The sequence below is a fragment of the Conger conger genome, chromosome 10 (assembly GCF_963514075.1).
Source record: "Conger conger chromosome 10, fConCon1.1, whole genome shotgun sequence".
Classification (NCBI taxonomy): Eukaryota; Metazoa; Chordata; class Actinopteri; order Anguilliformes; family Congridae; genus Conger; species Conger conger.
This window is the reverse complement of record NC_083769.1, coordinates 4,908,400-4,930,724: the sequence shown is the minus strand read 5'-3', so window position 1 is coordinate 4,930,724 and position 22,325 is coordinate 4,908,400. Positions and strand designations below refer to the sequence as shown.

Below are 22,325 nucleotides of genomic sequence, written 5' to 3'. Positions count from 1 at the left end.
CTCTCCCTCTCTCTCCCTCCCTCCCTTCCTCTCTCTCCCTCTCTCTCCCTCACTCCCTTCCTCTCTTTCTCCCTCTCTCTCCCTCCCTCCCTCTCTCCCTTCCTCTCTCTCTCCATCCCTCCCTTCCTCTCTCTCCCTCCCTCTCTCCCTCCCTCCCTCTCTCTCTCCCCCTCCCTTCCTCTCTCTCCATCCATCCCTTCCCCTCTCTCCCTCCCTCCCTTCCTCTCTCTCCCTCCCTCCCTCCCTCTCCATCCCTCCCTCCCTCTCTCTCCCTCCCTCTCTCTCTCTCATCCCTCCCTTCCTCTCTCTCCCTCCCTCTCCCCCTCCCTCCCTCTCTCTCTCCCTCCCTTCCTCTCTCTCTCCATCCCTCCCTTCCTCTCTCTCCCTCCCTCTCTCTCTCTCCCTCCCTCCCTCTCTCTCTCCCTCAGATATGAAGTTTTACAGGTGAGATAGTACAGGGAGCACCTGTTTTTTTATTGTATTTTTTTCCCTGTGTGCCGTTTTTGGCAGAGGTGTGGCGTGCGGTCAGGTGGACAATGGCAGCTCGGACCGGGGGTATCAGACGAGAACAGTGCTGTTTAGCCAGCCGCTGAAACCTGCACTCACCGTTTCACTCCTACGAGCATAGCGCGTTTAATGCCTTCATTCAGACTGAAATTGCTTTGACGCTGCTTGTTTGTTTCCTCTGGTCTAATTGGCTGGAGAGACTGGTGCTTTGTGTAACTGGAAATAATTAACACTACCCCACGGTGAACGAGAGAACCCCCTAACATACGCGCCGAACGCTCCTCGTCCTCCTCCTTCTGTCCTTTTTTAGGAGGTTAAAAGCAAATGTGTGTGCCGCTGGGGGTATGGTCTTTGCAAGGTAGCAGCAGTGAAAAATCTGTGTATGTGTGAGAGAAACAGAGAGAGAGTGAGACACTGAGAAAGAGACAGAGAGACAGAGAGACACAGAGAGACACAGAGATAGAGACACAGAGATAGAGTGAGACAGAGAGAGAGAGACAGAGATAGAGACAGAGAGATAGAGTGAGACAGAGAAAGAGAGAGACACAGAGACACAGAGATAGAGACACAGAGATAGAGTGAGACAGAGAGAGAGAGAGAGAGACAGAGAGACACAGAGATAGAGACAGAGAGATAGATTGAGACAGAGAGAGAGAGAGAGACAGAGAGACACAGAGAGTGAAAGACAGAGAGAGAGAGGGAGAGAGAGAGAGGGAGAGAGAATGAGTGGGTGGGAGGGGAGAGAGGAAGCAGCTGAGAGGTAACAGAAAAGCGCTCTTCAGCTTCCCCTACAACTCAGCAACACAGCGCCTGTCTCACACGCATCTCCGTGTGTGTGTGTGTGTGTGTGTGTGAAAGTACCCCAGGCTCCTGTGAACTGAACATCCCTCCGTGCGGACCAGCGGGACCATGGGACAGCTCTGAGCCGCCCGACTCCAGGTGAGCTGCCGGTTGCAGACAGGTGCATATTTCCAGGATGCCCACACACGAGACCATAGACGGTTTTCAAAGGCGCTTTGCTAGAACGCACGATTCTGTGTGTTCAGACTGAAGTCTGCTCAAGGGGGCTGTTTCAGCTGCTGTTTGTGTGCGCAGCTGAAAAAGTGGCTATCACAATTAGACCTAATGTATGCGCAGCAGAATAAGTTTGTGATAGTGAACTAGCAGAGGGTTCTTGATTCAGTATACATTTACGAAAGTAGTCGCTGATTAAGAGTGAGAGTGAACTTCATTCCACTGCTCTGGTCTGCTGTCTTCTCTACTTTTCCACCATCTCTCCATTCTTAGCAGGATGGTGTAGTATAGACCTCCTATAAAATAAGGACAGAAGATTTGGTGATGGGTTAACTCTGTTCAACAGAAAGCAGAAAATGTCAGCACTGACTCTGAAACCAGAAGATTTTGCAATGCAAGTGGAGAAACTTGCACTATACAAAATCCCAAGACATCAGGTTTCATTGTCATTCCTCAAAAAAGTCTTTATTATGAAATTATGAATTATGAAATTAAAATAATGCTAGAATCCTGTGCTTCAAGTTTCCAAAATTTTCTTTCTTTGTGAATGAATGATAATTTCCTCAGTTGTATTTAATATGAAGATCTTGTGGGTTGAATGTATCAAAGGCAGAAATGTTGCACACTAATAGCCCAAAATGAGCAAACTGCTTTAACCTGGAAAAGGCTAATTTATGTAATTTTCAGATCTAATGTGTCAGCAGTCATGATTTATTGTGTTTATTTGCCCAGCATTCATTATAACATTTTTAAGTGGAATAATTAGTTGCACAACTGACAAGATTCCCGTTATGTGTTTGTTGGCGAGTATTACTCACAACACATATATTTAGCACCTGGTGTGCCCTGTCTAAACCCCTCCACATCCAGCCCTAACAGCCTTCTAGGAGAGCTCTCTGAGTAATTATCATGGCAAACACCTGGATACCATGTTATCCATTTTTTCATTAGTGAGGATATTGCCCGTTATTGTTATTATAATAATAATTACTTTTATTAGTACCATTCATATAATTATTATTATTATTATTATTATTATTATTATTATTATTATTATTATTAGTAGTAGTAGTAGTAGTCATAGTAGTAGTAGTAGTAGTAGTAGTAGTAGTAGTAGTAGTAGTAGAAGTATTCTGTTCAATATGACATTCTAGAAATGTTAATTAAGATACTAGCTAGGTTAAAAGTATACTAAAATATTATTTTTAGGATATATGGGATAGAGTATATAATAATTAAATGGCAGACAGGAAACAATCGTGTTCCCTTATGATTCTGAAGTCGCACTACCAATTTTAGCCATTTTTATATTGGTAATCCATGAAGGTATGTGATGTCTATGTCTTTTGTGAAAACGCATTGTTTCCAATAGCAACAAAAACACATCATGATATTCATACTTGCAATTGTGCATGTGGAAAAGAGGGTCCAATTTGCCCTTTGGTCATGAAATGAGCGAGGTTGAGCTTACAGAAATAGGTCAAATATCCTGATTGTAATTCAGCATGCGTCTTGTCTTAAACAGACAAAAACAGATAACTTGATCGCATTTTATTCTGTATTCTACCTTTTACATTGATTTGCTAATAAGGGGCAAGATTGTTCCCATTTGTTCAATAAAATCAACAAACCAAAGCAATGTTTCCACAAGGAGCTCTGTAGAAGATTATATAAAGCTTCGGCGCAGGAAGAGGGAAATGGAATTAACAGGAAGTAGGAAGAGAAAGCTGGTGTCATCCGGTCACCCTATGACATGTCACCATGGAAAACACACACATTAAGTTTTATTACACAATTTATGTTATAATTGTGAAAAGCAGTTTAGATTAGTTCTTCAGATTATGCAAATTATTCTGTAGCTCTGCCTTTTCAAGTCATTTTTATAGTAAAATGAAAAATATAAAATGCATATTTGTGAAATATGAAAACAAATTAGCTTGGGAGAGTTTTTTTTTATTCAGAGAGTATTTTGTGCAGGTGCGTATTAATACTTCAACTCTAGTTAAGTATTAACACAAAAATCGGTCAATATTTGTTCATCCAAATTTGTCTGTATAATTGCAGTACATCATTCTGCCATTTTTGAAAATAATAATTTCTAGTGCAGAAAACAAATGTAAATATTAGTACATGACAAAATAGTTAATAAATAAATAAATAGGTTTCTAGCTCGGTGAGTACTGTAGACATGCAGAAGTTACTTTTCAAGTCCTGTACATGTTAGTCTTGCTTGTGCTCTCTCAGTGTCTGTGGCATTGAGGTGCACCTGTCTTATTTCCTGAAAGTTGTGGCAAATTCGTAACAGTTTTACAAACCTCTGCTGAATAGATCTTAAGAAAGGCATTTGTAGCAGAAAACAATTATTACTTATTATTAATATTGGACTTAATATTCCAATATGCTGGAGGACAGCTGTTAAAGCACCACTGAGCCTACCATTTATGTGGGCTTTTTGAGAAATACAGTGACAAATACATTTCATAGTCATGTATTATTAAAAACTATTTTTCAGTATCTGAAAGTGGCAATATACTTGCCCATATATTGTGAAACGTTGCAAAATCATTTCACAGTTTATGCATTTGGCAAACACTTTTAGCCAGAGTGACTTCAAATGGTGATCAATAATATCATATTTTTATATGACCAAATATTTCACCTTATATTACTGTCTTATATTTTATGAATAGCTTTTCTGATCTTGAGCCTAATCAGTGTATTGCAGGATATTTCATTTCTGTAAGGGAAGATCTCTGTTGAAATTATGCCCCAAAGCTATAGAATCTTTATTAAGGCGGTGAATTGTTTCTCAGGGCGTACTTCTAAATGAAATATTAAAGCAATACAGAATAAAAAGCTATGGTGTAGTGTGTATATTTCCCAGCTTGGGCTGTTAGCCTCATACCTGTAACCATGCCAACCATACAGAGAAATAACCCCCTTAGATCATTGATCCTTTCAGCTAACATATACCAGCTAGCATTTTCCTAAACTGGCTTTGTTTGTTGCTTGAGTTAAAAATGCAAAACTTTAGCTGATAAACAAGTTACTCTGACTCTGTATTTATGAGATTTTTCATTTCATATATACTTTCTGCCACTCTTTTGCCAGGGGAAACCATGTGCTGTTCTGTGCCAGTGTGATATGTGCCTTTTCAACCACTTTTGTTCTTTTAGCACAAAACTAGGGGTTGGTTAGGGTGAGATGTGTTTAAATCACGGGTTGGTTAGGGTCAAATGTGTATAAATCAGGGGTTAGCTATGGTTAGGTGTGTATAAACCAGGGGTTAATTAGAGTTATATGTGTATACAACAGGGGTTGGTTCTGGTGAGATGTGTATAAGTTAGGGGAGTGTTCACATTTTGGAAATGGTAAAATTTCTGTCTGCCAATTCTAATCTGTATTTCTTCATATGTGCCATGCCTTTCTGCATCATTTCACAAAAGACAGTGTTTAATAACAGCAGTGTGAACCATAATACTATCTTCTGCTCCTATTGGGTCCAGTGTGAGTCATGCTGTTATACTGTGCTCTTATTGGGTCCTGTGTGAGTCATACTATTATCCTGTGCTCCTATTGGCTCCAGTGTGAGTCATGCTGTTATACTGTGCTCTTATTGGGCCCTGTGTGAGCAACACTATTATCCTGTGCTCCTATTGGCTCCAGTGTGAGCCATACTGCGAACCTGTGCTCCTATTGGCTCCAGTGTGAGCCATACTGTTATAATGTGCTCTTATAAAGTGCCTATGAAAGCACCATAGAATTACTTGGTGATGCTCTATAAATGACCCTCTGCACATCAGATGAATTTGTAACTACTTCAGAGAGTCATGTCCTGAGAGCACAGCTAACTGTGCTGGCCAATACTTTCCAAACAGCCCCTGGAGTGGCACCTTTCATGATGCAGAGGGGGAAATCAACCAACAGTGAAAAATGAGCTAAAAAATATCATTGCCCAGTTCCGATTTCAATATCCCTTCACTAATTTTAAAATCTCCCTGTCAGATTTGGGTCAAATACGTGATTATTTTGGATTAAAATACTTTTCTTCGCTTCACTGAGCTTGGCTTGTGTATTTGCACCCATTAAATACTCTCAAAAAGTACAAACCCCGCCTTCTGGCCCTCTTGGTTGACTTGGTATTTGACCCAGGTCTGCTCCCTGTACAAATTTTTGCATGGGGTGGATCTTGAGGTTGTGGAATGGGGATACATAGCCAGGGTATAGGGAATGAAGATTTGAGATAAGGTGGAGCAGGCTCATTCACTGCCCTGCAGACCAGCAGGTCTGTAACAGACGGCCAGAGAAAAGGAGGAAGGTGACAGGGCTGTGCTTTGGAAGAATGCAGATGCATTCTGTATTAGCTGCTCAGGGTCAGTGGCACAAGCAGGGAACCAGGGCCCTGTTCCACAAAGCGGGATTACAGACTATTTTTATTTTAGTCCATGTCCCAGATCTGGCTCCATGTTTTACCAGGTGCAGTTATCCAGCTAACTCGGTAATCCTGCTTTGTGAAACAGGGCACTGGTCAGAAGGGGATCGCAACATGCCAGGCAAGACAGTCCCAGGACTTGAACCGACCAGGGCTCTTTACTTGCCAGATATTGTGCAAGATATTTGCACAAACCTGGCTTAATAAATGTTAATGAAATAAAAACAGAGGTGTTTGACAATATAGTAGCTGTGTGGTTGTAATGCAAAGCCAAAAACAACCAAAACGGTGAAAGAAATATAACATCCATCCATCCATCCATTATCTGAACCCGCTTATCCTGATCAGGGTCGGAGGGGGGCTGGAGCCCATCCCAGCATACATTGGGCGAAAGGCAGGAATACACCCTGGACAGGTCGCCAGTCCATCGCAGGGCACACGCACCATTCACTCACACACTCATGCCTACGGGCAATTTAGACTCTCCAATTGGCCTAACCTGCATGTCTTTGGACTGTGGGAGGAAACCGGAGTATCCGGAGGAAACCCACGCAGACACGGGGAGAACATGCAAACTCCACACAGAGAGGCCCCGGCCGACGGGGATTCGAACCCAGGACCTCCTTGCTGTGAGGCGGCAGTGCTACCCACTGCACCATCCGTGCCGCCAGAAATATAACAATGTACCTTATTGATGGAAAATTCTTCAACATAATGGTATTGCAACAATTAACTTGTTATCCTACGGTGCTTCAAACAGAGTGACTGGGTTGATTGTTCAACTTTTAGACCACGTTACATGACAGCTTGGGGTTTGGGACCCTTTGAATGCCTTAATATTACATTGTTGGCCAAGTGCTTAAGTGCTCATCTGGAATACAGCTGCCCTATTTGTGTTCAACCTCCCAACCTCCCATCGCAGCCCTGCTGAGGTCACTCCATTGGCTGCTTGTTGCTGCCAGGGTCCCTGGCCGACGCCGTAGCCAACAAGGCAGCCCCTCGCTGTCTACGGGACATAATTACATCTTACACACCAGATCAGCACTCCGCTCCGCCGCCACAGGCTGACTTGCACATCCTGCCACCTGCGTGAACGGTTTTCACTCGTCTCGACCACAGAGCTTCTGAGCGCCAGCTCCCCAGAGGGGGAACGACCTCCCCACTCCTCCAAGAACTGCTCAGTCACTGCCCACTTTCCGCCACAGTCTGAAGACACATCTCTTCAAACCATACCTTCACTAGTTGTTATTCTACTCTGCTGCTGGAGTGCTCTAATCTATTATCACATATGCATCAATCTTCAAGCCCTCTCTAGCTGCACTGTGTATTTCCTTCTAGCACTATCTTACAAATACATATCAATTTTGGTGCCGTAGTTGTTTACCCTATGTATTGTATCTTGCCACGCTTGTAGTTTGACATGCCCTACTTACTGACTTGGCATATATTTACCATGAGAACTAGACTTGATACTCATGGCTGTAGACAACTGATACTTTGTGAATTGTACCTTATCCAACCTGTTCTGTAAGTCCACTTTTGGTAGGCACTTCATGTACACCTATTATGCACCGCTTTAGATTAAAGCATCAGCTAAATAAACAATGTACTTTTTCCACACACAAATGCAACATCCTAGGACAACATGCATTGAATCACTGCAGTGAAATAAACGACTTATCCTGCTGACTCACAGAATGTTACTCAGATAAGTATGTCAGTAAATAAATAAGCAAAAAGACAAAGTATTACTTTTCAATTATATTCAACTTTTAATACCAGTTCAATATCAATAATGAAAAATACCAAAAATAAAACAGGCCTTTAAAATATTTTTCTGCCTTTCATACTTCAACTAACAGAAGAAACTAAAAGATTAAATTAAAATGATTTCATTCATTGCCCGATTGCTTCAGTCCCCCATGTACTGTTCAGACACATTCATTTACAACACAAATCTGCTATCATTCATTACAACACACACCAAATCTGCAATCATTCATTTACAACACATACCAAATCTGCAATCATTCATTTACAACACATACCAAATCTGCAAACATTCATTTACAACACATACCAAATCTGCAATCATTCATTTACAACACATACCAAATCTGCAATCATTCATTTACAACACATATCAAATCTGCAATCATTCATTTACAACACATACCAAATCTGCAATCATTCATTTACAACACATACCAAATCTGCAATCATTCAGACTTAGAGAAGTTGTCTTATGGCCTTTTTACAAATTCTAAATGGCGGCCAAAAATTAGAGGTGGAGCATAGACTGTGGAGGAGATATACTGATGCCACAGACTGTGGAGGAGATATACTGATGCCATAGACTGTGGAGGAGATATACGGATGCCATAGACTGTGGAGGAGATATACTGATATGCCATAGACTGTGGAGGAGATATACTGATGCCACAGACTGTGGAGGAGATAGACTGATGCCAGAGACTGTGGAGGAGATATACTGATGCCATAGACTGTGAAGGAGATATACTGATGCCATAGACTGTGGAGGAGATATACTGATGCCAGAGACTGTGGAGGAGATATACTGATGCCACAGACTGTGGAGGAGATATACTGATGCCAGAGACTGTGGAGGAGATATACTGATGCCATAGACTGTGGAGGAGATATACGGATGCCATAGACTGTGGAGGAGATATACTGATATGCCAGAGACTGTGGAGGAGATATACTGATATGCCAGAGACTGTGGAGGAGATATACTGATGCCAGAGACTGTGGAGGAGATATACTGATGCCATACTGATCAATGAAAGCCGTTGATTGCACAGTTAACTCACCTCACCTGGTTTCTTGGGTCTGAATCAGTTGCTTATTTTAAGGTGGAGACGAAAGCCAGCACACCCTGCGGCTCTCCAGGACCAGGGTTGCCGACCCCTGGTCTAGGAGCTAGAAGTAGAAGTTAGGAACTCCCAATCTTCCCTTTGAGCAAGAAAACATCAGTGCATACTTTGTGGAAGTATTTTTTTGGAAAGCCTTACGTATAAATGATTGACCTGTGGATCCACGTCTTTAAGTGACGTGGCTTTGAACGTGGCTCTCAATTCATCCGTCTTTACTTTTTCTTTCATCTTTTCCTAGAAAAGGAGAAAAGAAAAAGAGGTGAAAAATAAAGGATTGGAATGAGAATTAATGAAGAATAAGGGACACAGAATATGTGCTACACATCAGAAAAATATATTAGACACTGTAGGGTTTTGTGAATTATAATTATTATTATTATTATTTTTTTCCCGGCTGCCAGGTCAGGGAGAGCAAATAATAAGTTGTGGTTCCCCCCTGAAACACTGCTCCTATGGCCGTATGGCGCGGGCCAGATTGAACCCGCCACCATGGCGCTGCCTGGCGTGCCATAAGCAGTGCTTTTCCCCAGTGAGCCGCCCAGCAGCCCCCTGTGAACACAATAAACACAGCAGATACATCCGTCTCTGACTCAACTACATTCAATCCAATTTCACACAATTGTTTGTAGTGGTTCCAGTAGGTAATTACTTTGTTCTGTAATTTTTTACATGCAGTTAACTCCAGGAACCACTTCTCCCTATTTTTTCCAATCCCTTTTGACAAAATACCACCTCCTCTCTCTCTTTCCCCTCCAGTCCTGGTTAGTGAGTAGCACTAGCCTCCACTATAGTTCCAGTGAACTGCCTATTGCCACACACTGCAGATACTCTCCCCAAGTGCAAAAGGAACACAGAGCTCACATGCGTGTCATGTCTGCTGAACATGCTAATAATGTTCTTGTTACTTTAATAAAGCAGTTTTTTTGAGTAATTGTAGTTTCACACGACGACTCTTTCGCTGGACTTTCGCAGCATTACTCTAAGGCAGCTTGGCTTCTAGTTCAACTACTTTCAATGTGAAGTAACTGGTAGTTTGTAAAACTACACGTACACGACACTCGATATGAGTAAGTGAATCGATTGTGCCCTCTGGTGGATGGATATGAAAAAAGAAAAAAAAACCTTAACTTCAGTGAATTTACTATTAGTCAAAGTGAACAACGTTTAATCAGAGGCCGTCACAGTGGTGCAGTGTATTGTGTTATCCAAATATACTTGACAATAGGCCGTTTAACGTCTGTCCACGACTAAATATCTTGGGGGTAAAACGCTCGTTTTTGGTGTAGTGATGCACACAACTGTTTGGTGTCCAATCCTGGCCGTGCTGTTTCATTTTGTACCGTGTAAACTATTCTATCAGCGGAAGTAAGCGACAGCTATAGCCTATCAAACCGGGAATTAAAACTCACAATTGAGGCTCCTATCTGAAAGGAGCGAAATAATGTAATGGGCAGCCTAACTTTTGCCCTCAGGGAAATTTCTCCGCAAGCATCTGCTTCGCTCACGTTTAGACATGTGCGCCGAAGGACGCCCGAGGAACAGTTTCTTCACTGCCGTGTCGAAGCTGTGGGTCAAAAATTACCCCCTCAAAGAAAAAAAAAACCTGCTACATGTCCATTCCTGCGTACTTTCACTCTCCTTCTCCTGGGAGAGACACATTTCCTCCCACCCTGCTCCGAATCTAAATCGCACAAAGGACCAGTTTAATCCATTTTGGGATAATATCTCAGATATCTTGTGTCCGGATAACAGGTATGGATCTCTTGCGCAGGCTATAGTGGAAGTGGAAGAGGAAAGATCAGCGTTGGACTGTGTAGCGCTGTCTCTGCCAATCATAAAGGAAATGGTCTAGAATTACTATCAATTCTGTAGCATGACATTTTTTACTTTAGGGCTCCTCAACTCCACGTCCTGTGGGCCTCAGTGTCTACAGGCATTTGCTTCAACCGTGCGCTACACCACCTGATCTCACTAATTAGCTTATTATCTGAACCGCGCAGGTAAAATAATTCGTTAAATCACGTGGGGTAACGCCCGCAGTACGCGTAGTTGAGGAGCGCTGCTTTGTACATTTATACACCCCTTGATGTGTATTAACGTGAAGTTGATGTAAATTGTTATATTCAAGCATTAAAAAGAGTAAATTTCTCTATTCTGGTGGTGTGAACAGTACTCATTCGCATGCGTTTCATGTATGTAAAATGAATAAGTGGATGTTAGTGGGAATGCTAGATGGCCTTAAAAGTCTATTTTGATGACAAAGAAAGCAATTACTGTCGGTTGCAATTAGTTTCCTCACAGGGCAGAATTTCATTAAACCTACAAATCATTCACTGTTGGAATCAGTAAGAATAGCCTACTGCACAACATGGAATGATACTTAAATAAAATGATTAAATCACCTGACTGGGAGATGTACCAATTTGCATTAAAACAGGATTTGTGGTTGAGAGATGTAGCTGCCCAGGTTTTATGTTTGCAGTGGATATTTAGCACAAAATGAGTCTGAGCAAAGCATTGATTTGATTTCTCTTTTCTCTCTCTCCCCCCCCCCCCCCCCCCCCCTCTCTGTCCCAGACCCTCCCTAGTTTGGGGCCCACACAGTATGGTGGTGTTGCATTCCTCCAAAGAGCCTGTCCTTTCACTCCGTAATCAAACTGATATGGACCCCTCCACAGAGCCCCTCCCCGACCCTACTCACAGGGACCATTGTGGGACCCCTCCATCTATTACAGCCCCCCGCAAACCAATCCGTCTCCAGGAGAGGTAAGACCATCAGTGGTGCCCTCTTCTCTGTCTCTGTGTCTCTGTGTCTCAGCTTCAGAGTTCTGCTCTGTGTGTCAGTGTCTCTGTGTGTCAGTGCCTCTGTGTCAGTGTCTCACCTTCAGACTTCTGCTCTGTGTGTTAGTGTCTCTGTGTGTCAGTGTCTCTGTGTCTCAGTGTCTCAACCTTCAGACTTCTGCTCTGCGTGTCAGTACCTCTGTGTCAGTGTCTCACCTTCAGACTTCTGCTCTGTGTGTCAGTGTCTCTGTGTGTCAGTGCCTCTGTGTCAGTGTCTCACCTTCAGACTTCTGCTCTGTGTGTGTCTCTGTGTCTCACCTTCAGACTTCTGCTCTGTGTGTCAGTGCCTCTGTGTCAGAGTCTCACCTTCAGACTTCTGCTCTGTGTGTCTCTTTGTGTCAGTGTCTCATCGTCAGACTTCTGCTCTGTGTGTGTCTCTGTGTCTCACCTTCAGACTTCTGCTCTGTGTGTCAGTGCCTCTGTGTCAGTGTCTCACCTTCAGACTTCTGCTCTGTGTGTCAGTGTCTCTGTGTCTCAGTGTCTCAACCTTCAGACTTCTGCTCTGCGTGTCAGTACCTCTGTGTCAGTGTCTCACCTTCAGACTTCTGCTCTGTGTGTCAGTGTCTCTGTGTGTCAGTGCCTCTGTGTCAGTGTCTCACCTTCAGACTTCTGCTCTGTGTGTGTCTCTGTGTCTCACCTTCAGACTTCTGCTCTGTGTGTCAGTGCCTCTGTGTCAGAGTCTCACCTTCAGACTTCTGCTCTGTGTGTCTCTTTGTGTCAGTGTCTCATCGTCAGACTTCTGCTCTGTGTGTGTCTCTGTGTCTCACCTTCAGACTTCTGCTCTGTGTGTCAGTGCCTCTGTGTCAGTGTCTCACCTTCAGACTTCTGCTCTGTGTGTGTCTCTGTGTCTCACCTTCAGACTTCTGCTCTGTGTGTCAGTGTCTCTGTGTCTCAGTGTCTCAACCTTCAGACTTCTGCTCTGCGTGTCAGTACCTCTGTGTCAGTGTCTCACCTTCAGACTTCTGCTCTGTGTGTCAGTGTCTCTGTGTGTCAGTGCCTCTGTGTCAGTGTCTCACCTTCAGACTTCTGCTCTGTGTGTGTCTCTGTGTCTCACCTTCAGACTTCTGCTCTGTGTGTCAGTGCCTCTGTGTCAGAGTCTCACCTTCAGACTTCTGCTCTGTGTGTCTCTTTGTGTCAGTGTCTCATCGTCAGACTTCTGCTCTGTGTGTGTCTCTGTGTCTCACCTTCAGACTTCTGCTCTGTGTGTCAGTGCCTCTGTGTCAGTGTCTCACCTTCAGACTTCTGCTCTGTGTGTGTCTCTGTGTCTCACCTTCAGACTTCTGCTCTGTGTGTCAGTGCCTCTGTGTCAGTGTCTCACCTTCAGACTTCTGCTCTGTGTGTTAGTGTCTCTGTGTGTCAGTGCCTCTGTGTCAGAGTCTCACCTTCAGACTTCTGCTCTGTGTGTCTCTTTGTGTCAGTGTCTCATCGTCAGACTTCTGCTCTGTGTGTCAGTGTCTCTGTGTGTCAGTGCCTCTGTGTCAGTGTCTCACCTTCAGACTTCTGCTCTGTGTGTCAGTGCCTCTGTGTCAGAGTCTCACCTTCAGACTTCTGCTCTGTGTGTCTCTTTGTGTCAGTGTCTCACCGTCAAGACTTCTGCTGTGTGTCAGTGTTTCTGTGTGTCAGTGTCTCTGTGTCTCAGCCTGACTTCTGCTGTGTGTGTCAGTATTTCTGTGTGTCAGTGCCTTTATGTGTCAGTGTCTATGTGTGTCAATGTCTCACCCTCAGACTTCTGCTCTGTGTATCAGTGTCTCTTCATGTGAGTGTCTCTGTGTGTCAGTGTCTCACCCTCAGACTCCCTTGTGTCTGTAGGCGGGGCTCCAATGTGTCCTTGGTGTTGGACGTTAGTAGTCTGGGCACAGTGGAACCCCTGTGCTCAATCTCAACCCCAAAAGAAACCATTCTGCACCTCCTCCGGACCAGCACACGCCCCCTGACTGCCTGCCAACTGCAGGAAGCCTCAGGCCTTGCCAAAGCCCTGGACAACGAGTACCAGGTACCCAAGCCACATACATTAGGAAGAAAGCTATTATTGTATTATTATTATAATTTTGTGTGTGTGTGTATGTGTGTGTGTATATATATATATATATATATATATATATATATATATAGTACTGAGCAAAAGTCTTAGGCACCTGTATAACATTCTGTACAAATAAGATTATTTCAAAAATGATTCAATGAAAGGTCCTAAATAAACGTACTATACATTTTACATTACATTTTAGTAATTTGGCAGAACAGTTAAAAACTGAATCAAATCAATATTTTTTGTGAACACCCTTCGGCGTTAAAACTGCATCACTTCTCTGAGATATAGAACTGGCTAAGACAATCAGCAGGGAGGTTGTTCCAAGCATGTTGGAGAACTTGCCACAGTTTTTCTGCAGACTTTGGTTGGCTCCTTGTTTTTATGTAAAAAGTAGTAAATTGCTTACAGTAATATTTTACTTTTTAAATTAAATGCAAAAATGTCTCTGTAAAATTAAATCTTTTGGAAAATGAATATTTGGAAATCTCAAATGTGTTCTTTTATACAAACACACACACACACACACACACACACACACACACACACAAACAACACACATATGTGTTGTTTTTGTGTGTGTGTGTGTGTTTGTATAAAAGAACACATTTGAGATTTATATATATATATACACACTCATTAAGCACTTTATTAGGAACACTATACTAAAACTGGGTATGGCCTCCCTTTGCTCTCAATTCTTCATGCAATGGATTCCACAAGATATTGAAAACATTCCTTTGAGATTCTGTTCCATGCTGACCTGATTGCATCATGCAATTTCTGCAGATTTGAATCTCCCATTCTCCCACATCCCAAAGGTGTGCTATTGGATTCAGATCTGGTGACTGGAAGGCCGCTGAAGAACACTGAACTCATTGTTCATGTTCATGAAACTTTTGATTTGTCATATGGTGCATTATCATGCTGGAAGTAGCCATTAGAGGATGGGCACATTGTGGCAATGAAGGGATGCTCATGGTCAGCAACAATACTCAAATAGACTGTGGCGTTCAAGCGATGATTAATTTGTATTAACGATCCCAAAGTGGGCCAAGAAAACATTCCCAACACTTTCTGATGGTTAATGTGTGAAGCTCCTGACCTGTATCTGTAAGATTTTATGCATTACACTGATGCCACATGACTGGCTGATAAGATAATTTCATGAATAAGTAGGTGTACAGGTGTTCCTAATAAAGTGCGCAGTGAGTGTATAATTGTAATGGCCCTCTCCATTCAGACCTGGGTCAAATGTGTAATTGTTTTGTATCTAAATATGTTTCTTAGCTTCACTGAGCTTGTCTGGTGTATGTCTATGAAATACTCAAAAAGTACAAACACTGCCGTCTGGTCCTCTTGGTTGGCTCAGTTACAGCAGGTAAAATCGAAAGTACTCGAATCCAAAACAATTACGTATTTGACCCAGTCTCCAATGCATCCATTCACACTAAAGGTTAATATCTGCAGTTCATGCTTTGCATTAAAATAGCTGCATAAATATTTTGTTCTCTGCTCCATAACAGAAAATACCTCCAAACTTTGTCAATTCGTCAGAGTTGGACATCCCAGGCCACGCCTTAAAGGACCGCTATAAGACCATTCTTCCCAGTGAGTACGACCAAAACCAGGTCAAAACAGTTATTTTAATAGTTATTTTAATACACAAGGACATCACATACTTTGCCAAAACCTTGGATGTGATCAGCATGTCGTGGTGAATTATTAGTTTCCACTCTACTGAACACTAAGACAAAATGGCTCCCAAAGGAACCATGTGATTCCACAGAAGAACCTAGTTTAAGAGTTCTGTCTCAAACAGCAATGTTTGAGACAGACTGTATGGATTTCCATCAGTTCTGAAGATCACATACAATTTGTACTGCTGTAGAAAACATTGTATAGCTGTGGGTGGGGGTCTCTCACACACACACACACACACACACTCACACTCTCTCTCTCCCACACACACACACACACACACACGACACACAGAGTCCAAAATGACCCATTGTACCTTTAAATACATTGGCATTTTGCTTGTTCTTGTGTCTCCACCAGACCCAGAGACTCGGGTGTGCCTCCAGACCCCAGGGGCTGAAGAGAAGGCAGATGGCTACATCAACGCAAACTACATCCGGGTTCGAGTGATGCTTTGTTGTTTACCGAATACATTTATATGTTTAATAATTATTTGTAACTCCATTGTTGCAGGTTACATTCACACCGCTGTTTCCTGTTGAAAAAAACAGCTCAAGCTATATTTTGAAACAGCTGTTAGCTGGTTGACCAGCTCAGACAAGCTACCAGCACTAGCAGGTTGACCAGCTCATACCCAGCTAGACCAGCTTATGCGCAGCTTGACCAGCTGAATTTTCAAGCTGGTCAAGCTGGCATAACAGGATTTAAGAGCAGCGTTGTACAATGCCCAGGATACTTAACCTGCATTGCTTCAGTAATTATCCCACGGTATAAATAGACTGTCTGTAAAACTGTGAGCTGTGAAAGTCACTCTAGATAAAAGCATCTGCTAAAGGCCTACATTTAAATAAATACACTTCCTCCCACGTGTAATGTGGCAGATAATAAAACTCAATGGGTTGAAGTGTCATGAGGAAATGGTGACTGCTGCCATCCTGTTTAGTTATCGGTTGTGTAACATGGATGACGATTGTGTGGATTTGTGGCACTACTAAATTTGACATATTATTTGTTCTCGCTCTCCAGTATGCCACGCTTGAATATTTAAAGGTCCCATTATTGTACACTTTCGCAGTGTTTTATTTTATGTCCTGATAGCCATAAGAAGGTGTTTGTGTGGTTTTAAGTGCCAAAACAGTTTTAAATGTCCATTCTCCAGTGCCTCTCATGAGCTTGATCAAGAACAGGCTGTTTTAGTGACTGTGTCTTTAAGGCTCATTGATATCAGTGAACCTGTGTTCTGATTGGCTGGTTATCTCCAACTAACTGAATGCTGTCTGTGCCGAGCGCTTTGATTTGCTCCGGACACCAGGTGGGCCGTTCTGAACCAAACGAGCGTATCGTTGTGATGTCACAAATTCACGGAAGTCCAAACAGCTTGTTTTCTTCATACCGATTATGTGGACTTATTTGGGGACTATGCATTCTTTTACTGTGTCTTTATAGCACTCCTCTATAATTCACATAGCAAGAATAATGTAATTTCCCACAATATGGGACCTTTAAGTGTTTGTCAGCACAGCGGTCGGAGCTAATGTGTCCTTTGATTGAATCCCTGCTTCCCCTTTTGCCCGCAGGGTTACGGGGGAGCGGTAAAATGCTACATCGCGACCCAGGGTCCGATGGTCAACACCGTGCGGGACTTCTGGGAGATGGTGTGGCAGGAGGAGTCCAGCGTCATCGTCATGATCACAGACCTGAAGGAGAAGAAGGAGGTGCGATGGAAGTGTGGTGCTTTCCCTTTCTCAGTCTGTCAGCTTCCAGGAGTTTCTGAAGTCCTTACTGTACACGAATGCCGTGATTACGGGGGTAACGGCGGTAGATACAGCTGATTCTTTTCTCTCTGTTAAACGAGTAATAATGATTTCCTCTGTGTATTAGTTCATACCTGCATAAATGAGCATACCTGCACAATGTAGAAATATTTTTCTACATAGAACAATAATATCGATGCAGAGAAAAAGCATGTTTTTATTTTCATATATTTACATACACACAGGCACTCGAGCACACACACACACACACACACACACTCACTCATTACATTTGCAAACACTTCCTGTGGTGTAGCAGTTAACTTGCATTAAATGCGTTAATTAACATGGTGGCTGAATGTGACACTTGCCAGTTGTCTTTAGGCAATAACGAAAACAAATATGCATATTGTTTTTTATTATTCAGTCATTTAAATGTATTTTGGAACTATTTTTTCTTAGCCTAAATTACCCATAATAGAAGTTTACCCAAATGGTCTGGGCGTGGTAATGAGAACTGTCAATTAGCTATGATTGACAGACCGTGCCCCCACTTTCCACACATTGTTTGTTACCATAGCCATCTCCATGATTCACACTCTTGGGAGACTGAATTTTCACTAGCTAGCTAGCTTAGTATATCAACTATTGATAGCTAAGGTAAGGACGCTGATTTATCGATGATAATTTTAGCTAGCTAGCTAGCCAAGTTAAGATTAAAGTCCTGTACTATAACGTCCTTATGAAGCCAAACATTAACGTCACCTTTCATAAGGTGAAATTAATATAACCAGAAATAGTCCTTAAAAGGCAGTCTAATTTAAGTGAACCAAACGTTTGTCAAATATTTGCAAATATCATGCCTGGAGGCCAACGGCGCAAACTCTGGGTCATAAGCGGAGTGGTTATCCGCGTGTCACGCACTACGAGGAGAACATTCTCAAGCGGTTTAAAATAGGACAATACATTTAAAACGCTTACTTCTCCAAAACTAAAGAACGGACATACTTAATACTTTCATCATGTTTCTTCAATGCCCTCTTGTGCAAATTGCATATAAAAATCTTGAAAGTGACCAACCACCATGTTACTCCTTTAAATAGGCGGTTCTGTCACCAAACCCACCCATTCTCAAGTTTGATTACAACCGCCTTTGAGTGGAACAGACATTCACGGAATTCACGGAATGAAATACACTTAAGGGTTGACCTGAGGCTTGCATAACTTAAGCGAAGCACTCCAATGTGAAAGCCATTTTGTGCTTAGATTGAGCGTAGTCTCAGAGTGCGTGTTGGCCGGCAGGACGGTGTGGTTGAGCAGGGGCTGGTCCTGTGTTTCAGAAGTGTGTGCTGTACTGGCCGGAGAAAGAAGGCCAGTTTGGCAGATTCCATGTGAGGGTGACTGCAGTGACAGAGTGTGAGGGATACACAATCCGAGCCCTCAGCCTTCAGGTGAGACCTGCCCCGCCAATAATGCCATCTCAGGAGTGTGATACAGGTGTGTGATACAGGAGTGTGATAATGCTGTGTCAGGAGTGTGATACAGGTGTGTGATACAGGTGTGTGATAATGCCATGTCAGGTGTGTGATAATGCCGTGTCAGGTGTGTGATAATGCCGTGTCAGGTGTGTGATACAGGTGTGTGATAATGCCGTGTCAGGTGCGTGATACAGGTGTGTGATAATGCCGTGTCAGGTGTGTGATAATGCCATGTCAGGTGTGTGATAATTCCGTGTCAGGTGTGTGATACAGGCGTGTGATAATGCCGTGTCAGGAGTGTGATAATCCTGTGTCAGGTATGTGATAATGTCGTGTCAGGAGTGTGATAATGCCGTGTCAGGTATGTGATAATGTCGTGTCAGGAGTGTGATGCAGGTGTGTGATACAGGTGTGTGATAATGTCGTGTCAGGAGTGTGATACAGGTGTGTGATAATGTCATGTCAGGTGTGTGATAATGCTGTGTCAGGAGTGTGATGCAGGTGTGTGTCTCTCAGCTGGGCAGTGAGAGCAGGCAGGTGAGGCATTACTGGTACTCCTCCTGGCTGGATCATCAGACCCCAGACTGTGGCGAGCCACTGCTGCGGCTGCTGTGGGACGTGCAGCACAAGAGAGAGGCTCTCACACACCCCGGCCCCACTATAGTGCACTGCAGGTACACACACACACACACACACACACACACCCCGGCCCCACTATAGTGCACTGCAGGTACACACACACACACACACACACACACACCCCGGCCCCACTATAGTGCACTGCAGGTACACACACACACACACACACTCACACACTCTCACACACACACACACACACACACACACACCCCCCACTATAGTGCACTGCAGGTACACACACACACACACACCCCGGCTCCACTATAGTGCACTGCAGGTAGGCACACACACTCACACTCACACTCACACACACACACACACACACACACACACACACACACACACACACACACACACACACACACACCCCACTATAGTGCACTGCAGGTACACACACACACACACACACCCCGGCCCCACTGTAGTGCACTGCAGGTACACACACACACTCACAGACACACACACACTGACACACGCACTCGCACTCACAGACACACACACTCACACTCACACTCACACACTCTCTCTCGCTCTCACACACACTCACTCACACACACACACACACTCACACTCACACACACACACTCACACACACTCTCTCTCACACACACACACACACACACCCCACTATAGTGCACTGCAGGTACACACACACACACACACACCCCGGCTCCACTATAGTGCACTGCAGGTAGGCACACACACTCACACTCACACTCTCACACACACACTCTCTCTCGCTCTCACACACACTCACTCACACACACACACTCACACACACACACACACTCACACTCACACACACTCTCTCTCACACACACACACACTCACACTCACACACTCTCTCTCACACACACACACACACACACACACACTCACACACACTCACACACTGTGACGTGTGTGTGTAAGAAAGATGTCTGTGACGTGTGTGTATTTATGTTCCATGCCTGTGATGTGTGTGTGAGTCATGTCTCTGACGTGTGTGTGTGTGTATGTGTGAAAGAGGGAGAGGAAGATGTCTGATGTGCCTGTGTGTCTGTGTGTGTGTGTGTGTGTGTGTGAGAGAGAGAAAGATGTCTGTGATGTGCGTGTGTGTTTGTGAGAGAGAAAGATGTCTGTGATGTGTGTGTGTGTATGTGTGTGTGAGAGAGAAAGATGTCTGTGATATGTGTGTGTGTGTATGTGTGTGTGAGAGAAAGATGTCTGTGATGTGTGTGTGTGTATGCGTGTGTGAGAGAAAAATATGTCTGTGATATGTGTGTGTGTGTGTGTGTCATGTCTCTGATGTGTGTGTTCCCCCTCAGTGCAGGCATTGGGAGGACCGGTTGTTTCATTGCCAGCAGCATTGGCTGCCAGCAGCTCCAGCACACCGGGGAGGTGGATGTGCTGGGAATTGTCTGTCAGTTACGGCTAGACAGGTATGACTACAGTCATCCATATATGAGCAAACAGCAGGTCTGCTAGTCTGTGTTACACATAGATCATGTTACAGCTAATCTGTGTTACACGTAGATCATGTTACAGCTAACATGCGCTACACATAAAACATGTTACAGCTAACGTGCTACACATAAATCATGTTACAGGTAACTTGTGTTACATATAGATAATATTACAGCTAACATGTGTTACACATAGATCATGTTACAGTTAACATGTTACACATAGATCATATTACAGCTAACCTGTGTTGCACATAAAACATGTTATAGCTAACATGTGCTACACATAGAGCATGTTACAGCTAATCTGTGTTAGAACATGTGTTTTAGGGGTGGGATGGAAAATGAGACCGTATTCAGGGGTGGGATCGTAAATGAGACCGTTTTAGGGCTGTGATAGTAATCAGAATGTGTTTGAGGGGTGGGATGGTAATGAGACTGTGTTTCAGGGGTGTGATGGTAATGAGACTGTGTTTCAGGGGTGTGATGGTAATGAGACTGTGTTTCAGGGGTGTGATGGTAATGAGACTGTGTTTCAGGGGTGTGATGGTAATGAGACTGTGTTTCAGGGGTGTGATGGTAATGAGACTGTGTTTCAGGGGTGAGATGGTAATGAGATTGTGTTTCAGGGGTGAGATGGTAATGAGACTGTGTTTCAGGGGTGTGATGGTAATGAGACTGTGTTTCAGGGGTGAGATGGTAATGAGACTGTGTTCCAGGGGCGTGATGGTAATGAGACTGTGTTTCAGGGGCGGGATGATCCAGACCACTGAGCAGTATCAGTTTCTGTACCTCACCCTGGCGCTGTACAGCCGTCAGCTGAGCCAGAGTCACCATGGAGACAGGGGGCGGAGCAACACCAGCCAAACAGACAGAAGGGCCCAGGAGGACCATCACATCCCAGCAACACCAGCACCGCTTCAGGATCCCTGATCCCACCAGCTTCTGTATTCCATATTGTATCATTTTAAGAACTGTACTTTCATAATACCTTTGTTTTCTTCCAATCTTTTTGTTTTAAATGCCTCAGCAGACAGGCTTGGCTAAAATAAATATTTGTATGTCAGTGTACCCTGCTGTTTCTATAAAAGTGGTGTAAATGAATGACAGTGAATGGACAGGATCGAATGGATTGGAATTAATGCGAGTGACTGAGTGACTGAGTGACTGAGTGAGTGTGTGAGTGAGTGACTGACTGAGTGAGTGTGTGAGTGAGTGACTGAGTGACCGAGTGAGTGTGAGTGACAGAGTGAGTGAGTGAGCGAGTGACTGAGTGAGCGAGTCAGTGAGTGAGTCAGTGAGTGAGTCAGTGAGTGTGAGTGAGAGAGTGAGTGAGTGAGTGTGTGTGTGAGTGTGTGAGTGAGTGAGTGGGTTATCGCTGGTATTTACATTTTACATTTTTGCCATTTAGCAGATGCTTTTAATCCAAAGCAGTTTACAAGTACATGAGCATGAAATGCAGAAATAGTGAAACACTAGCAAATAGCACAATCATAAACATAAACAATAGTCATAGTAAGTGCATTTATATTTTTGAATGAATTACAAATGTGTTACATTGTAGAAGAGCGTATGGGGGGGGATAATC

At 43.6% G+C, this 22,325-nt stretch overlaps 1 protein-coding gene across 2 annotated transcripts; it reads left to right on the top strand.

Moving 5' to 3' along the window:
• The first annotated feature begins 1,263 nt into the window (after positions 1 to 1,263).
• Positions 1,264 to 21,808, top strand: LOC133138889 (tyrosine-protein phosphatase non-receptor type 7-like). 2 transcript variants are annotated; one of them, XM_061258015.1, is made up of 10 exons: positions 1,264 to 1,446; positions 11,428 to 11,616; positions 13,501 to 13,684; positions 15,247 to 15,331; positions 15,782 to 15,861; positions 16,999 to 17,136; positions 18,516 to 18,626; positions 19,170 to 19,327; positions 20,600 to 20,713; positions 21,487 to 21,808. In XM_061258015.1, exons 2-10 carry the CDS (start codon positions 11,456 to 11,458, stop codon positions 21,668 to 21,670), a joined length of 1,215 nt encoding a protein of 404 aa, XP_061113999.1. In that variant the 5' UTR covers positions 1,264 to 1,446; positions 11,428 to 11,455; the 3' UTR covers positions 21,671 to 21,808. The 2 variants fall into 2 exon arrangements, with proteins under 2 accessions (XP_061113999.1, XP_061113998.1); XM_061258014.1 differs by lacking the exon at positions 1,264 to 1,446 and adding an exon at positions 10,912 to 11,042.
• Positions 21,809 to 22,325: the final 517 nt, after the last annotated feature.

Bases quoted from the DNA above. Each gene is read 5' to 3' on its own strand.
- LOC133138889 (XM_061258014.1), top strand. The intron at 15,862-16,998 runs GTTCGAGTGATG...TTTTGCCCGCAG, and splicing joins TCAACGCAAACTACATCCGG to GGTTACGGGGGAGCGGTAAA. The intron at 18,627-19,169 runs GTGAGACCTGCC...TGTGTCTCTCAG, and splicing joins TCCGAGCCCTCAGCCTTCAG to CTGGGCAGTGAGAGCAGGCA.